The sequence below is a fragment of the Ctenocephalides felis genome, unplaced genomic scaffold (genome assembly GCF_003426905.1).
Source record: "Ctenocephalides felis isolate EL2017-DRISC unplaced genomic scaffold, ASM342690v1 CF-g0.4_SCAFFOLD_03570, whole genome shotgun sequence".
Classification (NCBI taxonomy): Eukaryota; Metazoa; Arthropoda; class Insecta; order Siphonaptera; family Pulicidae; genus Ctenocephalides; species Ctenocephalides felis.
In genome coordinates, this window is record NW_020539724.1 from 128261 (window position 1) to 148220 (window position 19960).

Genomic DNA, 19960 nt, shown 5'->3' on the forward strand with positions numbered 1-19960 from the left:
CGGTGTTCCGGTATACAAGTATTTTCGGTGTGCCGGTTTTTCCGGTATTTCCGGTATTCCGGTATTGCATTACCTTCAAAATTTACTTGACAAAGTATGAACGTATTTTTTTTATTAAAACTCGTTTGTTTTAAGTAAAGTATCTTCCAGCCCTATTCCCATTTCTTACGATCCAAAACATAATTTTTTCCCCAATCCATCGGATCTTTGTCTCGAAGTTGCTTTGATGAGAAGAAGTCCACCATGTCGACTTGATAAACGACTCATAAGATGATATAAAGGCGACTTGCACTTTTTCATCCAACATTTACAACAGTAGGTACAGCATTCATTGTACATGAGAACATCGAATGGAACATATACAAGGAATGAATTCAATGCACTGACAATAGATTAATGAGATTCAGACTTCAGAATGTAACGAAAAGAATTACTTGTGTCGATAACCTTAGGATTTGTCCTATACCTAGTATTTTATGGATAACACGTCGCCAAAATGAGTGCAAGTTTTGTAGATAGATAGATAGATACTTTATTCAAATTCAATATTTACAATTTAAGTCAAGTATATAAGTGCACGATTATATTTTGGTGACGAAGATTTTGTTAAATTACTTCTGTTATAAAATTTATATATTTTTTTTATATAGCCGACAGAGTACATCCAGAAGAACTTACTCAATAGTAAAATAGAAAATCAGAGAAATACTTAATATGTTAATGTTGATTAATGGACACATCGAAGAGTAACTACAATAGCTAATCATATGAATGCTCTAGAAATTTCAACTTTAAATCGTTATATACGAATATAAATCTTCCAATAATATCGACTTGATTTCTAGTATTTGTTAGTGAGACATTCTTGAGGTGCGACTGCGTGGGAATTCAAGTTATATTCTTATTATTTTCTTGTTTTTAGTTTTATTTGCTATCAGGCATTTTATACTCAACGTATAATCTTTTGATTCTCATTTGCTAGTTGAAAAGAAATTGAAATACTTGTAGGAATAAAAAAAATAAAAAAACAAATCATTGCTTACAAAATGCAATGAAATTATGATGACTGTGTTTGCAGGTCAGTAACTTACAAAGATTTAAAAGTACATAAACCAAAAACTTAAAACCAATAAGCCATTGATAGAAAAATATTTTAATTACTATCTATCACAGTCCACAAAGCTTTGTCTTTGTCCATTTATTTGTTGGCCATGATGTGTGGCTCACCTAATTATTAATCATTGTTTAATCCAATTGTACTGAATTTAATCAAAATTTATGGTGACGTTTGAGCAAAGCAGTGTACATCCATGGCCTGAAGTCATCAATTTCAAAAAGTTTGCTCAACTTGTATAATTAATTAGTGGAAGAGAAACTTTATAACAGAAATAACTAGTTTTGTTGCTGGGATTATGTAACGAGTGTTTGACCGCTGAACTGCGCTTCGTCGGACAACTAATTTCTGGTACTCTAAATAGGAATAATTTTAACTTTCTAGAATAGAATTCCTAAACCTTCAAGTTAATATCACAAATTTTGAGTGATAATTTTCTTTTATATAAGCCGATACATCTTTTTACAAGATGTCATAATAATTTCCTACTGTTCTCAGTACCATATGCATAAGATTCAAGTTCATAGATACATCTTTCATCCATAATAATAATATCCTTTCCTACTTATCAATTTTATTACAACGTCCATTACTTTTATAAGCATTTAAATCTATTAAATCGTATCTCGTGTTGTTTTAGTATCAACTTATTTTATCTTTAAACTTGCCTTAATTCTTTATATCAGATCGCTGCAATAAAAATCTTCTTCGAAGATTCAATGAAGTATCTCGTAATGAATTTTCATCAAATCTGAAGATATAAAATAATTTATAGCGCTATAAAGCATATGCATATAGTAACTTAGATTCTTAATTAAATTGCTAGTTGGTAGTAAAAATTAAGATCAGCACTATCTTTATTATTTTGCATTGGGTAAACAAGATTATAAAAGGAGAATGTATACACTGGAATTTTTTATGTACTTTTATTACTGTTTGTTTTATATGTCATTTTCCTGATCATGTAGTATAAATTACAAATCTGGTTTCATCTTTCTCTATATAAGTATTACTAGCTTTCTTGAATGACATGTTACAGATTTTGACATAAATCCTTTCTGAAACGTCGTGATGAAACCATAACACTGATTAAAAACAACGGGTTATAATATTTACATATTTATGCATCGTTGAGTAATATAATAAAAATAAATGTAAAAGCAATGTTTTTGTATTTTATGTCAAATGAAAAAAAATTAAATACTTTTCGTTCACAATAAGAAAAATTGTCTTCTATTAGATTGAGATCATATTAGATTAAGACATTTTTGTTAATTGCTTGTATAAACTAATGATCGTAATTAAATTATTTATTATTTCTTTTAAACCATTTTATTTTTCAAATAAAATAATAATCATAATAAAAGAGTTTATCTTCTTACATTCTCCATAAAACATTTTCACGCCTGTTTCCGGGTAGTAATTTTAATTACAGCTTTCGTTTTTGCATCGTTTCTGCGCATCCTTCCTGAAAAATAAAAGTATATAACCGCTTAGGTCTTGTACTCATGTTCCATCAGAATACAGTTTTTTTTATTTTTATTTTTGAGCTTTTAAACTAAAAGGTAATATGACTTTGAAGAGAAAATACTCGACATCTTTTAAAATTAGTTCATTTATATAATGAATTTTAAAAGCAGTCTCATGTAATGAATCATCAGAAAACGAGATCATCATGTGAATTTTCTATGCATTTAGGTCTTGTGTGCCCGTATTTCTATCCAAAAATGCATTTCATAATTGCCGGTTTATAAAAAAATCAATCAGTTCAAATTCAATTAGAAAAAAAATCAAAGGTATTATTCATAATCCAAAGGTGTATTATTCATAATTAAAATGATTTGTAGTAAAACTATAAATTAATTAACAATATTACTATTGAATAATGTCATAGCTATTGAAGCATACTAGAAAATGTTATATACTTTACAGTTGTTAGCATTTCAATTAATATATATATATATATATATATATATATATATATATATATATATATATATTAAGTTATGTTGATGGATAAAATTACTTTTATTTGTGATCAAATAACGAATATTGATTTATCAATGCATATTGTACTCATCATATAATCATATCGCTCAGTTTATTTTTAAATTTACAAGTTGCCACAATGTCTCTGGCGATCATGATTACCCAGCCTTAGCCAGAGTGTCATTAAACCTTTCTAATATAACCACGACATTGCAATATGCGGAAAACTTGTCTCTTAAGCTTGGGCAATGACTTTAGGAGGACTTAAGAACTATTTTCTTTCAAAAAAGGAGTCGACAGTCTTGCTAGCGTATCTCTCCACTTCTAAATATATTTATGGGTTGATACCAAGACTTGAAAAACGTTTAACTACTTTACAAGTGCACTGAACTCGTTAAAGCACGCGTCTTGAGACTTTTTTTTAGTATTTTTGTCATAATGTTCGGAAACTAAATAATAAATGAATTAATGAACGTGTCGGTACTGATCTTGTAAAAGTTGTAAAAGAAGTTTATTACTTGGATTTTAGCTTCGATGGGAGCATAATAGTGAGCGTCTCTATTTTAATAACATTTGGGTGTAATACTTTAAATAAAACTATGTGCTCGTGCATCTATTGGTTTTTATACTGCTACGTTAATTAATAATAATAGCAGTGTTAGAAAAATTCTTATTACGAAAAAATGTGGTAAATGTTATAAAATTAATTTTTATTGGAATACAGTTAAGTTTGCTTTTTGAACAATTTACTGAAGGAATTATATAACCCAAATTCAATAAGAAAATTCGGTCAGCCTAAGAATTTGTAAACTATTCTTTAGGAATAAAGGTTAATATTAAAACAAGAACTATCTTTCGTACACATTCAATTCGACCTCTCTATCATTCTCTGTCAGGGTTGATGTTTGGTTAAATGAGTTTTTTAGTTTACCTTGAATACTTTGGAAAGGAATTCCGATAATTTAAATAGAAATTGTTTTCTCTCTCTACGGGTTATCGAGTTTTTTCAATCATCCTTTTGTAACAACCTCTACCTATGGGATAGAGCCAACGAAAAAAATAAGGATTACTTTTTATTATAGGCTTTCCTGAATTTTCCACAATTTATTGATGAAAAAAGCTGTATTTGATTAAAGTTTTATTATAAATTTTATATTAGTTAACTCATTAACCTCGACATTCGATTGATGGCAACCTGTGTGTAGGAGTGGACTTTTGTTTCAAGATTCATCACTCTCACAAGGACAACCTCAGGTTTAAATTTATGGGATTTTGATGAAACTATGCATGCAGAGTTCATAGTAATACCCAACAGTATAAACTATTATAGGCCTATGAGCAATGATTTAATTATAAAAATTAGTCAAAGTTTTAATTTGTGAGTCTCAAACCATTGAGATTTATAATTTGTAATCGAAATTTTTACTTCTAATAATTAGAATGTTCTCTAATAAATACTTGGGCGACTTGCTGCATCGTATAGCAGTGTCTAATAACATACCAATTATGTTGTATTTTAAAGAAATCGATCTCGTACAAGTATAACGATTTAATAAATATTTATTCACTGTATTCGTAAATGTTTAGAAATGACTGGATTAAATTTGACAGACGAAGATCATGTGCTTGACCTCAGCGCTATGTGTCTAGCTAATTTCAAGTGCATCTCCGAGTCTAGCTAAAAATAATCCAAGGAAATTCATTTAGGAGACTGCAAAAAGTAAACAGAGAACCAGTTGACAGATTAATTATTGGAGAATTATGTGAGAACAAAATTTAATAGATTATTCAATTATCGAGTCGAATATATACAATGAATTTTATCAGGGACTAGGGATATCAACCAGTTAACTGTGATTGTCAAATATACTAAAAATCATTTTTTTCGCATATTTCAAACTGTTCAAGACTATGTGTACAAGGGGATTTCACAAAATTTGTATAATTTTAGCTGTTTGACTACTCTCTTTTTTGATACGATTCCCACGATTTCTCTACATCTACTGGGCCGATTTACTTAAAATTTGTACAGTGCCGAAACCTGCTAGACCTGCTTTCATGAAAATTTAATCAGTTCTCAAATCTCATCTCAGCATCTCAAATTTAATCGGATGCTCGGTTCTCTTAAAAACTGAGTTACCGTTTTTGGCACTTCTTGTCCCTTCTTGCCGTTCCGAAGGGCTAGACCTGCCTTCGCCAAAAATTAATCAGCACGTCTCCTTATCAATACGAATCGAATGTTTTTACACGCACATCACACACACACACACACACACACGCAAACACACACACATACATCCATTTTTTCTAAGGTATGCCAAAATGTTCAGAAGGTTTTGAAACGTAAAGATATATACAAAATTTTCATTTTCGATTTTTTTGTGATTACTATAACTTGCTCTACGGGAAGTTAAAAAGTGAATTGATCATAGGCAATATGTGAAGCAAAGGATAAAATGTCGTAGCCTCTCGGACTTTTATATTATTTAAGTCATCAATTATCTTGGTTTTACTTTCGTCTCGTTTAATAGCGGCTCGGCTTTTAATCTATATTTACATCTGTGGTTATTCAGTAGCGTTTTATTCAATGACTGTCTCTCTATGTTCACACAGAATTATATACAGAATATTGCTCGGAAGATTCTGAACCGATGGAATAACGAATAATGTTTTTACGAAAAAGTTTAATTAAATTTAAAAATAACACTTTGCATTAAATTTTGTTTAATTTTAATTTATATCAGATGTATCACTTTTAACTTCAACAAGTTGCGTAACTAGTTGAAACGTATAGGTATAACTAAATGGATGAGTGGATGAACAATGGTGATACATCTTATTTAAACTAAAAATTTGATTTATAGTAATTAAAATTTTGTTGTAAATACACTTGTTGTGTCGCCCTCATTGGGCATGTTGGTAAGTTTTTGGCAAAGATAAGTGGCCATTTTCATTTCAACTTTCTATGATGGATTTTTGTTAGTATTCTTTTTTAATTTTAAACTCATGATTTAAAATTATAATCGTGATATCCATGTCTTAAGCTATTTCGAAACCGATTTTATCGTAGAATAATTCGTGAAACAGCGTTTACATGTTATGTGCAATAAGTTGCAATAAGAATGTCGTAAGTAGTTAAGAAAACGTTGTTTTGGTTATCTAGATAATACGACAGAAAACTGATGAAGACACAGATAGTATTTATGTTTTATAAAGAAGATTTATTTTTATGCTTTAAACGGGTTTCTAGATTTTATAGATATTACTATAAACATAGATCGTTGCATATAACCGGATCTGTTATAAGAATGAGACAATATTGCATGAGTTAATTTTATAGAGTTTCTGCAAATTTTGTTCTTATGAAAGATAACTGATCTAATTAAAGAAATTGATATAGGGTAGGGCAGAGCACAAAGGTGCAATTTGGCTTTCAGTAAATATACTGTCTAAATTAAATTAAATTCCCGACAACATATAACATATATCAAAGAAACAAATATCGAACTATGCTCAGTAAAATTCTCAGTTAACTCATTGTCAAATATTCAAAGATATCTATCCACAGATTTTTAACAAAGTTTTTGCCGTTTTGTTCCTGTCAAATATTCAAAGATATCTGTCACCAAGATATGTTTTTATTTTATTTAATTATTAATATTAAATTACCATCTCCATAGGCATGGTAGCCAGGGGGAAACAGATCCAACATCTTTTTGTTTAATTTTGAAGGGATTTTACTAAATAAAAGCTGTTAGTCTAAGAGCCAGTGAACTATTTGACTAACCTGTTTTCACAAAGCCAGAAATTTTTTTAATGATATTTTATTATCGGCCCATTAAGAAACTACCATTCTGGCAGTCATTCCGCGGTTGCGTCATCATCCCTTCAATTAGTGAAAATGTAAAAAAAACTGTTTTTATAACTTGCTCGCACAAGGCTCAAATTTTGAGGGTGTCTTCTTTTAACTGTTCAGAAAGCATATGTAAAAAGCCAGCCCATTCTGACGGTTGCAAGGGTCTGCCAGACGAGTACATAATAGTCACGACGCGCAAGGGTGTGGGCGCATTGCCATACATAATTGACTAATACCCTTGTATTTGAATAATTAATACGCCATTTTAAAGGTTATTTTGAAAACATCCGTTATACCAAACTTCAACTTTGTATCTCACCTTATGGCCGAGATATCATTGAAAATATGCCAAAGTGGCCCCTTTTTCAAACTCAATTTTTGGCGTAACCATAAAAGATATCGAAAAAAAAATTACGTGATTCTACTCATATTGGCTTAAATCACATAATGTATAGTAATATATGCTAAATAATCCTTTATTATTAGCTAAAAAGGATAAAATAATTTTTCAATTAATGTTTTCGGATAGTGCGTTTTGTTTAATTACTTTATTATTAGCGTTATTTAAAGCTTATTGTTTTCTCTTTTAGTACTGCAAATATGGTTTAAATCAAATTTGTGGAACACATTGAAAAATTGAAGAAACCAGAACCAGTACAACCCGCGCGTAACGCTAAAGTAGCCAGCATAGAATTCGTTCGGTCGGATGTGCGATGCGTTACGCGCGGGTGTACTGGTTCTGGTTTCTTCAATTTTTCAATGTGTTCCACAAATTTGATTTAAACCATATTTGCAGTACTAAAAGAGAAAACAATAAGCTTTTAAATAACGCTAATAATAAAGTAATTAAACAAAACGCACTATCCGAAAACATTAATTGAAAAATTATTTTATCCTTTTTAGCTAATAATAAAGGATTATTTAGCATATATTACTATACATTATGTGATTAAGCCAATATGAGTAGAATCACGTAATTTTTTTTTCGATATCTTTTATGGTTACGCCAAAAATTGAGTTTGAAAAAGGGGCCACTTTGGCATATTTTCAATGATATCTCGGCCATAAGGTGAGATACAAAGTTGAAGTTTGGTATAACGGATGTTTTCAAATAACCTTTAAAATGGCGTATTAATTATTCAAATACAAGGGTATTAGTCAATTATGTATGGCAATGCGCCCACACCCTTGCGCGTCGTGACTATTATGTACTCGTCTGGCAGACCCTTGCAACCGTCAGAATGGGCTGGCTTTTCACATATGCTTTCTGAACAGTTAAAAGAAGACACCCTCAAAATTTGAGCCTTGTGCGAGCAAGTTATAAAAACAGTTTTTTTTACATTTTCACTAATTGAAGGGATGATGACGCAACCGCGGAATGACTGCCAGAATGGTAGTTTCTTAATGGGCCGATAATAAAATATCATTAAAAAAATTTCTGGCTTTGTGAAAACAGGTTAGTCAAATAGTTCACTGGCTCTTAGACTATGTGTGATTAGGTGTTTTACACATAAAATGTAACTTCATCCATATGTTATCAATGAAAAGTCAGTTTCACTTATGATAAAATTATTATTTTATGTTTGTGCGTTTTGTAGGTTAGGTTTTATGCTAGCAAGTACAGAGTTTGGTAATACCAACTCACACGAGTATAGACCCGTAACATAGCATTATCATAACATTTTATTTTATCCGAGTTTCTATTTTAATTATAATATCTTGTTTTGAAATTAGAGCTTCTTGTAAGTTTATAACACTGATATCTACCGATTTATTCGGAAAACTAGGAACTAGACTTTTACAATTCGAGATCACAACCATTGATAGAAATTACAGATAGAAATACTCTTTAGGTGTAATAAGAATTCTAATCTTATTAAACAATTAGTTATAAGCATTATTATTAGACTATCTTATAATAGATAATTTACTAGATCAAGCAAAATTTTTGAAGATCATTGCATATAATCGCATGTGTTAAGCAAAGTCTTTTGAATAAATTTTTGCTCAAATCATAAGAAAGTTTGCTTAAAATTCTGTATTATTATAATATTATTATATTTATGGATATCAATAATTTTTTAACTATTTACTTAATATTCGATAGCAAAGCAACATTTGTCTATTACCGACATTGCTCTCTATAAACACTTGCGAGCATCAAATATCAAAGAATTTTATTAGAGTTTATATTTTTTTATGAATTTCACACATTACATATATATTATTGTTATTATTAAAAAAAACTCATTACTATTGTGGGAACATTCGACGAATTCTAGTCGAGAGCACATGTGCATTAAAAAAACGTTTTCGAGCTCAGTTGTAGAATTCATTACAGATCTGTAAAATGTAACACGTTAATTTAAAAGCTTTTTGTTAATTATTATGTTAAATCTACTACATATGAGAAATAGATTTTTCAGCAGGTATATTTGGCTTCAAAATGAGTCATTTAAATTTGAATTGTATAAATTATTTATAAAATGCTATATAGATTTAAATAATTAAAGGTGTGTAAAACGCCGGATCGTTGTTACTGCCAACTCATATGAAATTTGGCCCGTAACATAGCCATTATCACAACATTTCTATTTTTCCCACAATAGGCATGTTATCCTTTCAAATGTACTACTCAAATATTTTTGAAATTTACATCACTAATTTTTTTTTCAGCCGTCAGTGACATTTGCACATTCGCCGCCCGTTCTTTTGACCGCCAATTTCGAGCAAAACAAGCGATAGAAACATCCTTGTTTACGGCCGAAACCAGACCAAATGCACTAAGGGCTTTATACGAATCTGCGGCAAAAACACCTCCTGCGTTATTGAATTTAGCAGCAGAAAATGAATCGCGAAGACAGGCATTCCCACTTGATAGTTTGCTACTATGCACTCCGGTTTTGGGAGCTAGAAGAAGAAGACAGGCTGGAAAAATTGACTCTGAAATCGAAACCAGATTGGTTAGTAGATCAAAATCTAAAACTTTATAATGATGATAAGGTTATTTCACTTCTATTCTTATAATTCTTTCTATTTTTATTTATATTTTATTATCTATTAGCCTGCTGCAATAGTAGAACTTCGCCGTTGGACCTCATCGGAAGCTCTAGGAGATGTGACAGTTGCTCCTGATTGCGTGAGCCGCCTTCACAGCAGTTTAAATCAAACTCAGACTATGTCTTGGACATATAATGATGCTTCTGGAAGTTCGCCGACTAGAGATGATGTAGACGCAGTTATATCTGACGATGATCAACCTATTGATCATAAATTACCATCCCCCGAAGAGCAATTGCAGGCAGTCGCTTTGAAGTAAGTGGATGGAGACAGATTTATTGTTTTTTAACATCAATAACCAGGACATCCTATGAACTATTTAGTTCCATTCATTCACAATATATTGTGCTAAACTTCAGTGTCTATTATCTCTCCAACGATCTCTTCACCAATTCAGCACAGTTCTCCAAAGATGTAGTAGAGTAAACGCCTTAAGTATTTGGCATCGTCCTTTCCAGCATTCTTCATACTGGTGCCTCAAGAAGTTGAGCGACTATAGACTTAGTATGATCTTCCAGTTGTAGAAAATGTTGAACACCGCTTAACTTTATTATTAAGTAATCATTCAATTTCAATATTAAGTCTAATCATTTTACTCATTAATGAACTCCCACTATAGTACTATGAGTAGTAATTATCTCGATATTTTTGTATTGTTAGTTTTATTTTTGGCATATTAATGAAATTTTGATAACCTTAGGTTCCCAGCCGTTGTTGTCGCTGTCGATGTGACTGGACGACGATTCGATCGCATGTCTCGGTACAGGCGAACCGCAATTGGTACATCATCTACCGCCAGTTCCAGCGCGGCCAACACAGCTGGACCATCGAATGCTGGTGGTAGTACTACCACCGCTTCGGGTGAGGGTGACCTACCATCGGGAACTATTCGAAGACGATCATCAAGACCAAGGAAACCCAGAGGGAAAAGAAGGAACACGATAGCAGGCACAGATCGACAGGAGATACAGCAAGCTGTTAATGGGTAAATGAAACTTTTATTACAGGATTAACATAAATTACTTAGGGCTACTTTGAAAAAACGTATGTTTTTCATATGTATATATGCCAGTAAATAACCTTGCATTGTTAGTCATTATTATAGTTTGAATTTATTATGTTTCGGTTATTCTCTAGATTTTTTATTGGCAAACAACAATTATATACATATACACATCATCATTTTGTATATATTCATGAAACATAAAGTTAAGTGTTTTTAACAGCGTGGTTAATATTGTCGAAATTAACTTAAAAAGCAGAAATGTGAACTCGTGAAATCTCATTGAAAAAATAATATCATTCTACAAAATATTTCCGTTGTCAGTTATTTTGAATTCATTATAACGGGATTACCTAGTATTTTCTATATCTATTCTTTAATCGGTAGAATTACTGAGTTCACGAAGCATCATTTCTCAATAAAAGTTTGCACGCCAAGTATTAATTATTGATGTTTTAATTCATAATATTAACAATAACATAAATATACGTTCGTTAACGAATTTTTTCTTGAACTTTTTTTTGTTCGTGATTTTTCGCGAATATCGCATGATCGATACTAACAAAAATAATTATCGCCACAAACTTTTCTCAAACTGCTGGAGAATTGATTCTAAATTACTTTAGTCTCTGAATAAATATTAAACTATTAATCGAACATTGGCGCACTCAAATTCTAGTTGTCAGCAGTATTATTCTTGTAAATGTTTGATTTGCAAAATTCAAGATTTGATCGAATGAATAATTGTCAGCGAAACGTAACATTAATGATTGGCAAAGAGGTAAAAGAAGTTCTTTAAACATTTTCACAAAGGCCGAAATGTAAATATTTATATTTAATATCATATTCATAAATTTACAAGTAGTTTTGAAGTAGTTATTTTTTTATTGATGCCGTCATTTTCTAATAACACAATACCTTAACCGTTTTATTTTTAGCGAACACAGCAACCCGGATGCGATCGAAATTGCCTCAACCGTCCCTCAGATCACGTCTCCCGATCGTTCCAGCCGAAGTCATTCCGGTGATCCTTTGAAGTCAACAACAAAGCGTTCGCACTTCAGCGCATTGATCAGACAATGGGGTAAATCACGTCTGAAGTTAACGAATTTACGATCATCTGACGCCAAAGTTTCCGAGATTGAAAATGTTAATCTCCAAGAAACACGGGCTGACCATGAACCAAACGAGTTCCAGCATCAACACCAGAGAAAGTATTCATCTTCGTCGGATAAATCTTCTGCGGTGGCGGTGGTGAGATTAAGAGATCCTACAACGCAGCGAAGAAACAGAGATGAACCTCATTCTTCGAGCGGAAATTGGAGCGCTAGTTCCGAAAGCGGGCGAGCTTCTATAGGATCCGAAACCACTACGACCCAGCCTAGGTCCACTCCTACAATTTCTGGTTCCTCTGGAATGACACCAGGCTCAGTTGGAAGTCGCAGAAGGTTTGCTGATACTTCTGCTTCATGTAGCGAAGGAACGCTGACACCTGATTTGGCCTCTCACATCGATGATGAGACAAGTTCGGCCTATTCTTGTGACACGGAAGGATATTACACTTCATTCCACGTTGACAGTGGTTTGAAAACGCTCAGGGAAGAAGATGCAACTATGCCGGTGACTCCTCTTCACTGTTCTAATGCATTGCACACCACTGGAGAAAGCGAATACGAATTATTTGGTAGAGGATCGACTTCGACTACTACAAGTTCAGCAGGAACAGTTTGTACTACTTTGCGAGCTTCCGGTAGCGATAGAAGTTTAATGGTAGGGCCTGCAGTACCAGAGCGCAAAAGCTCGCTGACTAAATTGGACAGAAGCGGGTCAAGCAGTAGCAATATAAGTGGTACTTTAGATCGTTGTGGTACAATAAAACGAAATGGTATTCTACTCAAAAAAGAACCCAGTTTACCACTCTTGGCACTGGAGAAAAACAAAGGCGCGGAAAGTCCCGATAGTGGACACAATACATCTTCTTCACCAATCGAATCAGCGGCTAGTCCCAATGGATGTTCTGAATTTTCTTCAGAATTTTCGGAAAGCTCAGACGTAGAGGGTGCTGATAGAGCAGAGCGGATAAGGGCGAAAACAGCAATTAATTCAAGTCGCATTCCATCTATGTGCGCTATAACTCCACCTCATAGCGACGACGAAGGAGAACAAAGTGATAATTCTTCATCGAAACGAGAAACATCATCAAAGCATGTCGTTATGAATACAATTCCTGGAACTTCGAAAATTCAGCTGATTAACGTTGATCGCGAAACGGGCTACGCGACTGTCGAAACCGTTCAAACGCCTACGCGAACTTCACATGAGAGCGTGCGAACCACCACTTTATCAGCTCTGAAAAAATCGCCCCTATGGGGTAAGATTCGAGGAGTGTTGCCACATTTGAAAAAATCCCCCGTGGCAACTAAGTTGGACATGACTGATGGAGGCGAATACGTTACAATTGCAGATGTGCGGAATAATAACGAGAAAGCAACAAAACCAATCGAGCAGAACTCAAGTTTTTCCACATCAGAATACGTCAGTTTAGATGAATTGCCGCGAATTTTGCCTTCAAATAGCAAATCGATTGATAGCGCGTCCAGCGCATCGTCTCTAGAGCGCAGACGCGTGGCGGGACAGGGCGCTCGTGTCACCGTCGATTGCGAAGGACGCGTCGTGTACTCGAGTAATAGTCTTAAGCGCAACAAGCAGCATAGCACATTCGAACCAGGACCGTGTGTGAAGACGGCTAAAGAATCACCAGGCACCGGTAAGCTCGTGGTCCGAGCGGGAGAACCAGCGGAACGAGTTCATCCTATCATCGCTCCTACGACGAGGATTCCATCTGCAAATCAAACTGGAGCGTACGTCAACATTCAGGATTGTGATCCTACTAGAACGATAGGTAAGCGTAAAATAAATCGCACAGCGAGTTATCTGAATGCGAATCGGCGGCTAGCGCCAATTACTGACAGGGCAATCGATCGCTTTGCGAATGAAATCGCCGCAGAATTGTGGCGGGAGCGTATCAATTACCCAGCAAGCGTTTCGCCAAAGTCTTACGGCAAGTATCAACTGCCTAAGGTGAATCGTACTCCTGTAATTTTAAATCCGCCCGAGCCTCTAACGCGTCCTCCAGAAAATTTATTTCCGTGCGGAAAGGTAACGTTACCCGCAGATAGGTTAGAACACCGCGCGCGAATTCTCAGTAGCACAAATCTAGACCTGGATACTGAAATTTGGTAGTATCTGCCATGATGGACTTTAATTTATTTATTTTTACTAAAATATCATTTATATATTCATTTACTATCGCAATGCCCGTAGAATCGTTTATAAGAATTAATAGTATTTATTAAAAGACATCGAGAACAAATAATTTTATTGCTTTGAAACTATCGTACATTTATTAAGTTTGCAAGCTACAATGACTATAATTTATAATACAAAATCTATGGATTGAACAAATTGACAACGCCAGGTTTAAAGAGCAATAAATACATTATCTGCCAGTTTTATTAGAATTTATTTTAAATAATGCAAACGTTATCCCTCTTATAACATTAATACATTCATTTTAATTTACTTTGCATGTAAAAATTTAAATTACTATTAAATTAAGGCCAAGTCTCAACGCCATATTAATTTTTAAAAATCATATAGAAGATATTTTACTGAAAACTGAAACCACCTCTAATTCCAAGTAAATATAATGTAAATATTTTTTTTAATATAAAAAATATAATTCGTTTAATATTTGAATGAAATGTTTGATTAATATTGTATATGTTGCATGCTTTAGATGTTAAATGCACCGATAATTCACAAAGAATTTGCCTTGCAGGTTTTACACAATGCACATTGTATTATATTTGTAAATATTTTATGTATTTATTATTTTATATGAAACCAATATGTACAAATAGGCAACATGACTATAAAAAAGAAAAGATAGTCATTAAAAATGATTTAATTAGTTAATATGATTTTTTTTACTTTTGCGTTATAGAAAATAAAATAGTTTACGCAAATGTTTTTATTTATAAAATTTCTAGATCTTATTAATTTTTTTAGTTTTTTCAGTTCCTAAAAGTTAGAATTTTTGTTTGTATAGTTTTAAATTTTTGATTTCTGATTATTCGATTTAAATTTATTATTCCTACCTTGATGTTTTATATTTAAACTTTTATTTTATAACAATATGATTATCATTTTGTACATTTTTTTTTTTTCAAATGAGCAAATAATAGAACAAACATTTATGGATAAATCTTTAATTTCAATCGTAAAAGTAATCGTGTGTTATAAAATATATTTCTACTCTTCTGTTCATTTATTTAAAATACTGGTTTAATTTTATAAGCGCTTATTTCAGAGTTATAATTTTTTGTGAAATAGTAAATCAATGCTCATCAGTTGTTTGTTGGATGGTACATGCATGTTTTTGTTTTTGGAATAAATAATTTATTTTAATTGATCAATTTCCATTGTAGAATCAAGTAATGTGTGTGTTAATGGTTATTTTTGATTAATATTTGTGCAACAATAATAGCAACTACTTGAAACTACATAAGAAATGAATTGAGCAGAATCATTAATAGTTTTATTTAACATTTAAGAAAATATAGCTATGATATTAAATTGATTCTAAATATAAAGCTGTTAATTAGTTTTGAGTAAGAAATTTTAGCATAGCTATATTTCAAGGCAAGTTTAATTAATAAGGTACTGAATGTTTTGGTTTCACTTTTTTAAGCACTTTTTAGGTATAGCTGATTTTGTGAATGTTTCAATATATATTTTGCACTATAAAACTCACTCATCAAAAGCTTCTGCGCACTTCTAATTAACATTTCATTGTGATTCATAATTACAAATGTTTATCATTTTTTGCAAAAATCATTTATATGTTGTGGTTATTGTATTAACAAGAAAGTAACACAGCAGAACTAACATACGAGATTTAATCGTAATATAATCTTTTTTTAAATTAATATGTTGCCGTCCACATTCATTAAGTATTACTTTTTGTCACATATAAGTTATTTCGAATGAATGGATAAAATGATTAATAAACTTGGATAATTTCACAAATTTTATTTGATGAATTGTACGTAAGTAATATATATTTTTCAATCTTTCATATATTGATAAAAAAGAATACATGACTTATTATTATTATAGTAATTTGTGAAATTTTGTAGTGCATGTATATAATATTGAACCATACTGCCTGACCTGTATAGTACAGATTTTTTGTTTATTTGTTATGTTTTCTTCGTTCTTTTCATTTGTAATATAATTGTTGAGAAATTAACAAATGTGCTTTATTTTATGCATGATACTTTATTTTAGCATCCCATTGTGATTGTTTGCTTTGCAATAAGGTAACTCAAATAATTATGTGAATCATTATTCCATTTTAATTCCAATATCATTTGAAACTTGTTTCTGATATTATTTTTTTTTTTTATTAAGGGGGTATTCTGGTCCAGAATTTTAAAAAAAAATCAATTTTGTTTTTTTTCGGTATTTTCAAAGTTTACCTGTTCAGGAATATATGTACAAGAGGATTTTTCAAAATTTAATTTATTTTCTTTATTAAAACCCACTTCATTGCCAATAAAAATTAGACTATTAAAATTTTTTTTATATATTTACAAAATAATAATAACTTGTACAAAAAATATTGTTTGCCTATTTTTTTACTGCTGTTCAAAATTGCATAAATTTTATGCCTTTAGACCAGAATACCTCCTTAATTGAAATTATAATACAGGGATTATGAACGAAAACATTTAAAAAATGTCTTATCAATAGTATGAATTACAAGTCATTGGAATTAGTAGAATTGTGGAGTGTATAAATGTTTTAAAAATATTGCTATAGAAATATTTCCCTTCATATTACATTAATTTTGTTATTCATAATGCTTATTCACTTGTGTTAATATTTTCAGAATCAGCACTTTCGTCTAATGCAAAGAATGCCATTAAAGATAGTTTGACAACAGCGAATCAATCTCATTTCCAAAGGAAAAATCCAGCATATTGGACCCTTCAAATGAAAAAATCATCTAAGGAATTTGTGCCTGTACCTATGAGATGTCTGACCCCAGAATTGCAACTAAAAGAAGATAATAATCAAATGAGAAGTTCAGAAAGTTTTAATATGAAAAATGATATAACTGATAAGTTTTTCCCAATTGTAGCAGGAAACAGTAAACATGATAATCTAATTTGTAGACCAGATGTAAAAATTTCACCTATAGATCCTAGAAATATTGGAACTTTTCAATCATCAACTCCTTCGAGATCAGAAGCAGATACTCAAATCATATCCGCAAACAAAAAATCAACAATGACAAATGAAGAGTTATATGCAGTAATACATAAAAGTAAAAAGAAATTGAACCTTAAAGGAGATGTTAGTTCCCCCTCACGCGATTTAGAATCCAGATCTAGAAACAGCTGGGCTGTTAATGATAAAGCAAAAGGATCTATAAGTGACCTTAAATCGGGTTCTTTAATGAATCAACCTGGTCAACGACAAAGTTGGGCTTGCATTGATAGGTTAGGACCAACGCCAAAAACTTCAAGATTAGATTTCAAAAAATACTTCTTCAGCACAGCTCAAAATCAGTACCTGTTTCACAAACAAAAAAATATCTGCAGTGGAGCAACTGAAATTGGATAGAGAGAAGAAAGAAGCATCAGGTGTTTCTAGTCCTATTAATATTTTAGATTTAAGCTCATCTCCAAAATCCTTTGGTGGACGTAAAATGATTAATAAACAAAGTTTCAATACGTTTTCTTCAGCAACAAATAAAGATTCTTTACAAAGAAATACATCAAAAATGACTTCCCCAAAAAGTACTTGGCGTTTTTCTCACCCTCGTTCTGATATTTTGTCATCTCCTATTCAGGAAGTTTGTGCGGAAGAAGATAACCCATGTCTATCAAGTGAATTGGCCAAAGTATCATTAAAACCTATCCCATTGCCAAGCTCTATACCTGCAATCAGGCCTGGGCCGATATTGGCTTATCCTAGTCTCTGCCCTATCAAAGAATCTGACTCATCGCCAAGTAAGCAAAGTAATTCCATAGATAAAGTTTCTGGTTCAAAATTAAAAGAAAACTTATTTTTAAAAATAGAAGAAAACAATTTCATGAAGTCTGAGTTAATAAAAAATCCTAGGATGACTTCAAATATTTCAAGGAGCCAATTATTGCAATCACAAAGAGCCCAATTTTTAGCCTCTAATAATACAAGCCAATTACAAATAACCGCACAATTTAAAAACGGTCACTATACAGGAATCACAACAGGGGGACAAAGCATCAGAAAGAGTGAAATACCTAAACCGCCATCTCCAACTTTAGAAACTGCTCTTTGAGACACATTTTTGTTTGTGTATAGAACTAAGTTATAGAATGTCTAGTTATTATACAAATTGTAACAGGCTAACTACTATGTAAATTGTATATTTTATTTATAATGTGAAACAATGGTTAATTATTATATTCAACTATTAGACATGAAAACTTTTGTAATTTTATATCAATATCAATTTGTAATATTTATGCTCGATTCATCAAATAATTGCCATTAATCAAAAGGCCTTGAAATAAAAAGTAATATATTTATAAATGTACTTAATATATTTAATATATGTATGTAAATAAGCATTATACATTACAATATCATTTCATTAAATTATATTAAATGGTCTTTTCCTTAAATCCTATTTGATAACACTAGTTCCATTTTGACTCTTAGCTTTTAGTCTGAGATCCGTTCATCATAGGCTGACGCATCGGAATAGGTCCCATGGGTCCTATCATCGGTGGTCCAATTGGGGGCATACCCATAGGTGGCCTCATTCCCATCATCGGTGGCATACCCATCATCATAGGTGGCATGGGTCCTGGGCCATGTGGGGGCATACCAGGTGGGATCATTCCAGGTCTTGGGGGTCCCATATTAGGTGGTGGAATGGCTACACCACCTGGTTTAGCAGCGAATGGATTTTGGGCTATTTTGCCCGCTTTATACGCGGCTGTAGTAGCATCAATTAAATGCTGTGCTTGTTCTTCCATCCATTTTTGATAATAAAATTTCACATTATCTTTATGCTTTCTGCCGGAGCAATGGTTTTTCTAACACTCGGAGAGTCATGCGTTAGATATGTATCGCAGTAGTCGCAGTAATATTTAGGCATTTTGGAAAAAACTTTTTTTATACGTCCAAATAACTTATAACAAAATAAAAGTAAGCTAACTTGAACCGAAGTATTAGTAAAGTAATTAAGTAAGCTAACTTGAACGAAGTATATTCCACTTGTACTGCGAATTGTTTGTGTATATTTTCACCGAACTGACATTTCACAATTAGGTTAGCGAAACCCACAGACATACGCTTTGATGAATACTAGATACTAGCGTTTAGTTTTGCGCATGAGGCGACTGGCGGCGCTGCGTGTCACATAAAAACTAAATCTTAACGATCGTGATTGTTTTTTTATCACCTGTTAATTACCTGTAAAAATTATTTATTACCTTTATTACCTGTATTATTCATTAGAATATTATCGTTTTATAATAAAAACAACTATGTTGATTCTGTTTATTAAATTTTTCATGTTGGCGACATGGTTACTGTCGATGTCATAAAACCATAGATAAAAGAAGAGTAACATAGGTAAAAGCCAAAGATAATGTTTAACTCATGTTTAACTGTCAAGTTGAGGTGAGGTGATGTGGGTTGCAGATCTCTTCTTTATCTATGCTCCGAACCAATGTCTGTTTCGCGATTTTAGTTAGAGCTGGTTAGAGTCCCTGCTGCCTGTCGCACTTGTTATCGTTTTGATCGAAAATAAGCGAACGATCGATTTGACAGACGTAAATCAAACATTATCGATAAAGCTGATTTCTTTTATATG

At 32.1% G+C, this 19960-nt stretch overlaps 2 protein-coding genes across 2 annotated transcripts; one reads left to right on the forward strand and one right to left on the reverse strand.

The window, feature by feature from the left end:
* Positions 1-1062: 1062 nt before the first annotated feature.
* On the forward strand, positions 1063-18536 carry LOC113383023. The gene is given in 7 exon segments (XM_026621274.1): positions 1063-1078; positions 9636-9922; positions 10024-10274; positions 10720-11004; positions 11961-13924; positions 16979-17646; positions 17648-18536. Coding segments are annotated over 7 exon segments (4239 nt in total). The 3' UTR covers positions 18416-18536.
* A 215-nt stretch (positions 18537-18751) lies between these two features.
* Positions 18752-19330, reverse strand: LOC113383223 (U1 small nuclear ribonucleoprotein C-like). Its single transcript, XM_026621476.1, is given in 2 exon segments — positions 18752-19174; positions 19177-19330. Coding segments are annotated over 2 exon segments (444 nt in total). The 5' UTR covers positions 19241-19330; the 3' UTR covers positions 18752-18794.
* Positions 19331-19960: the final 630 nt, after the last annotated feature.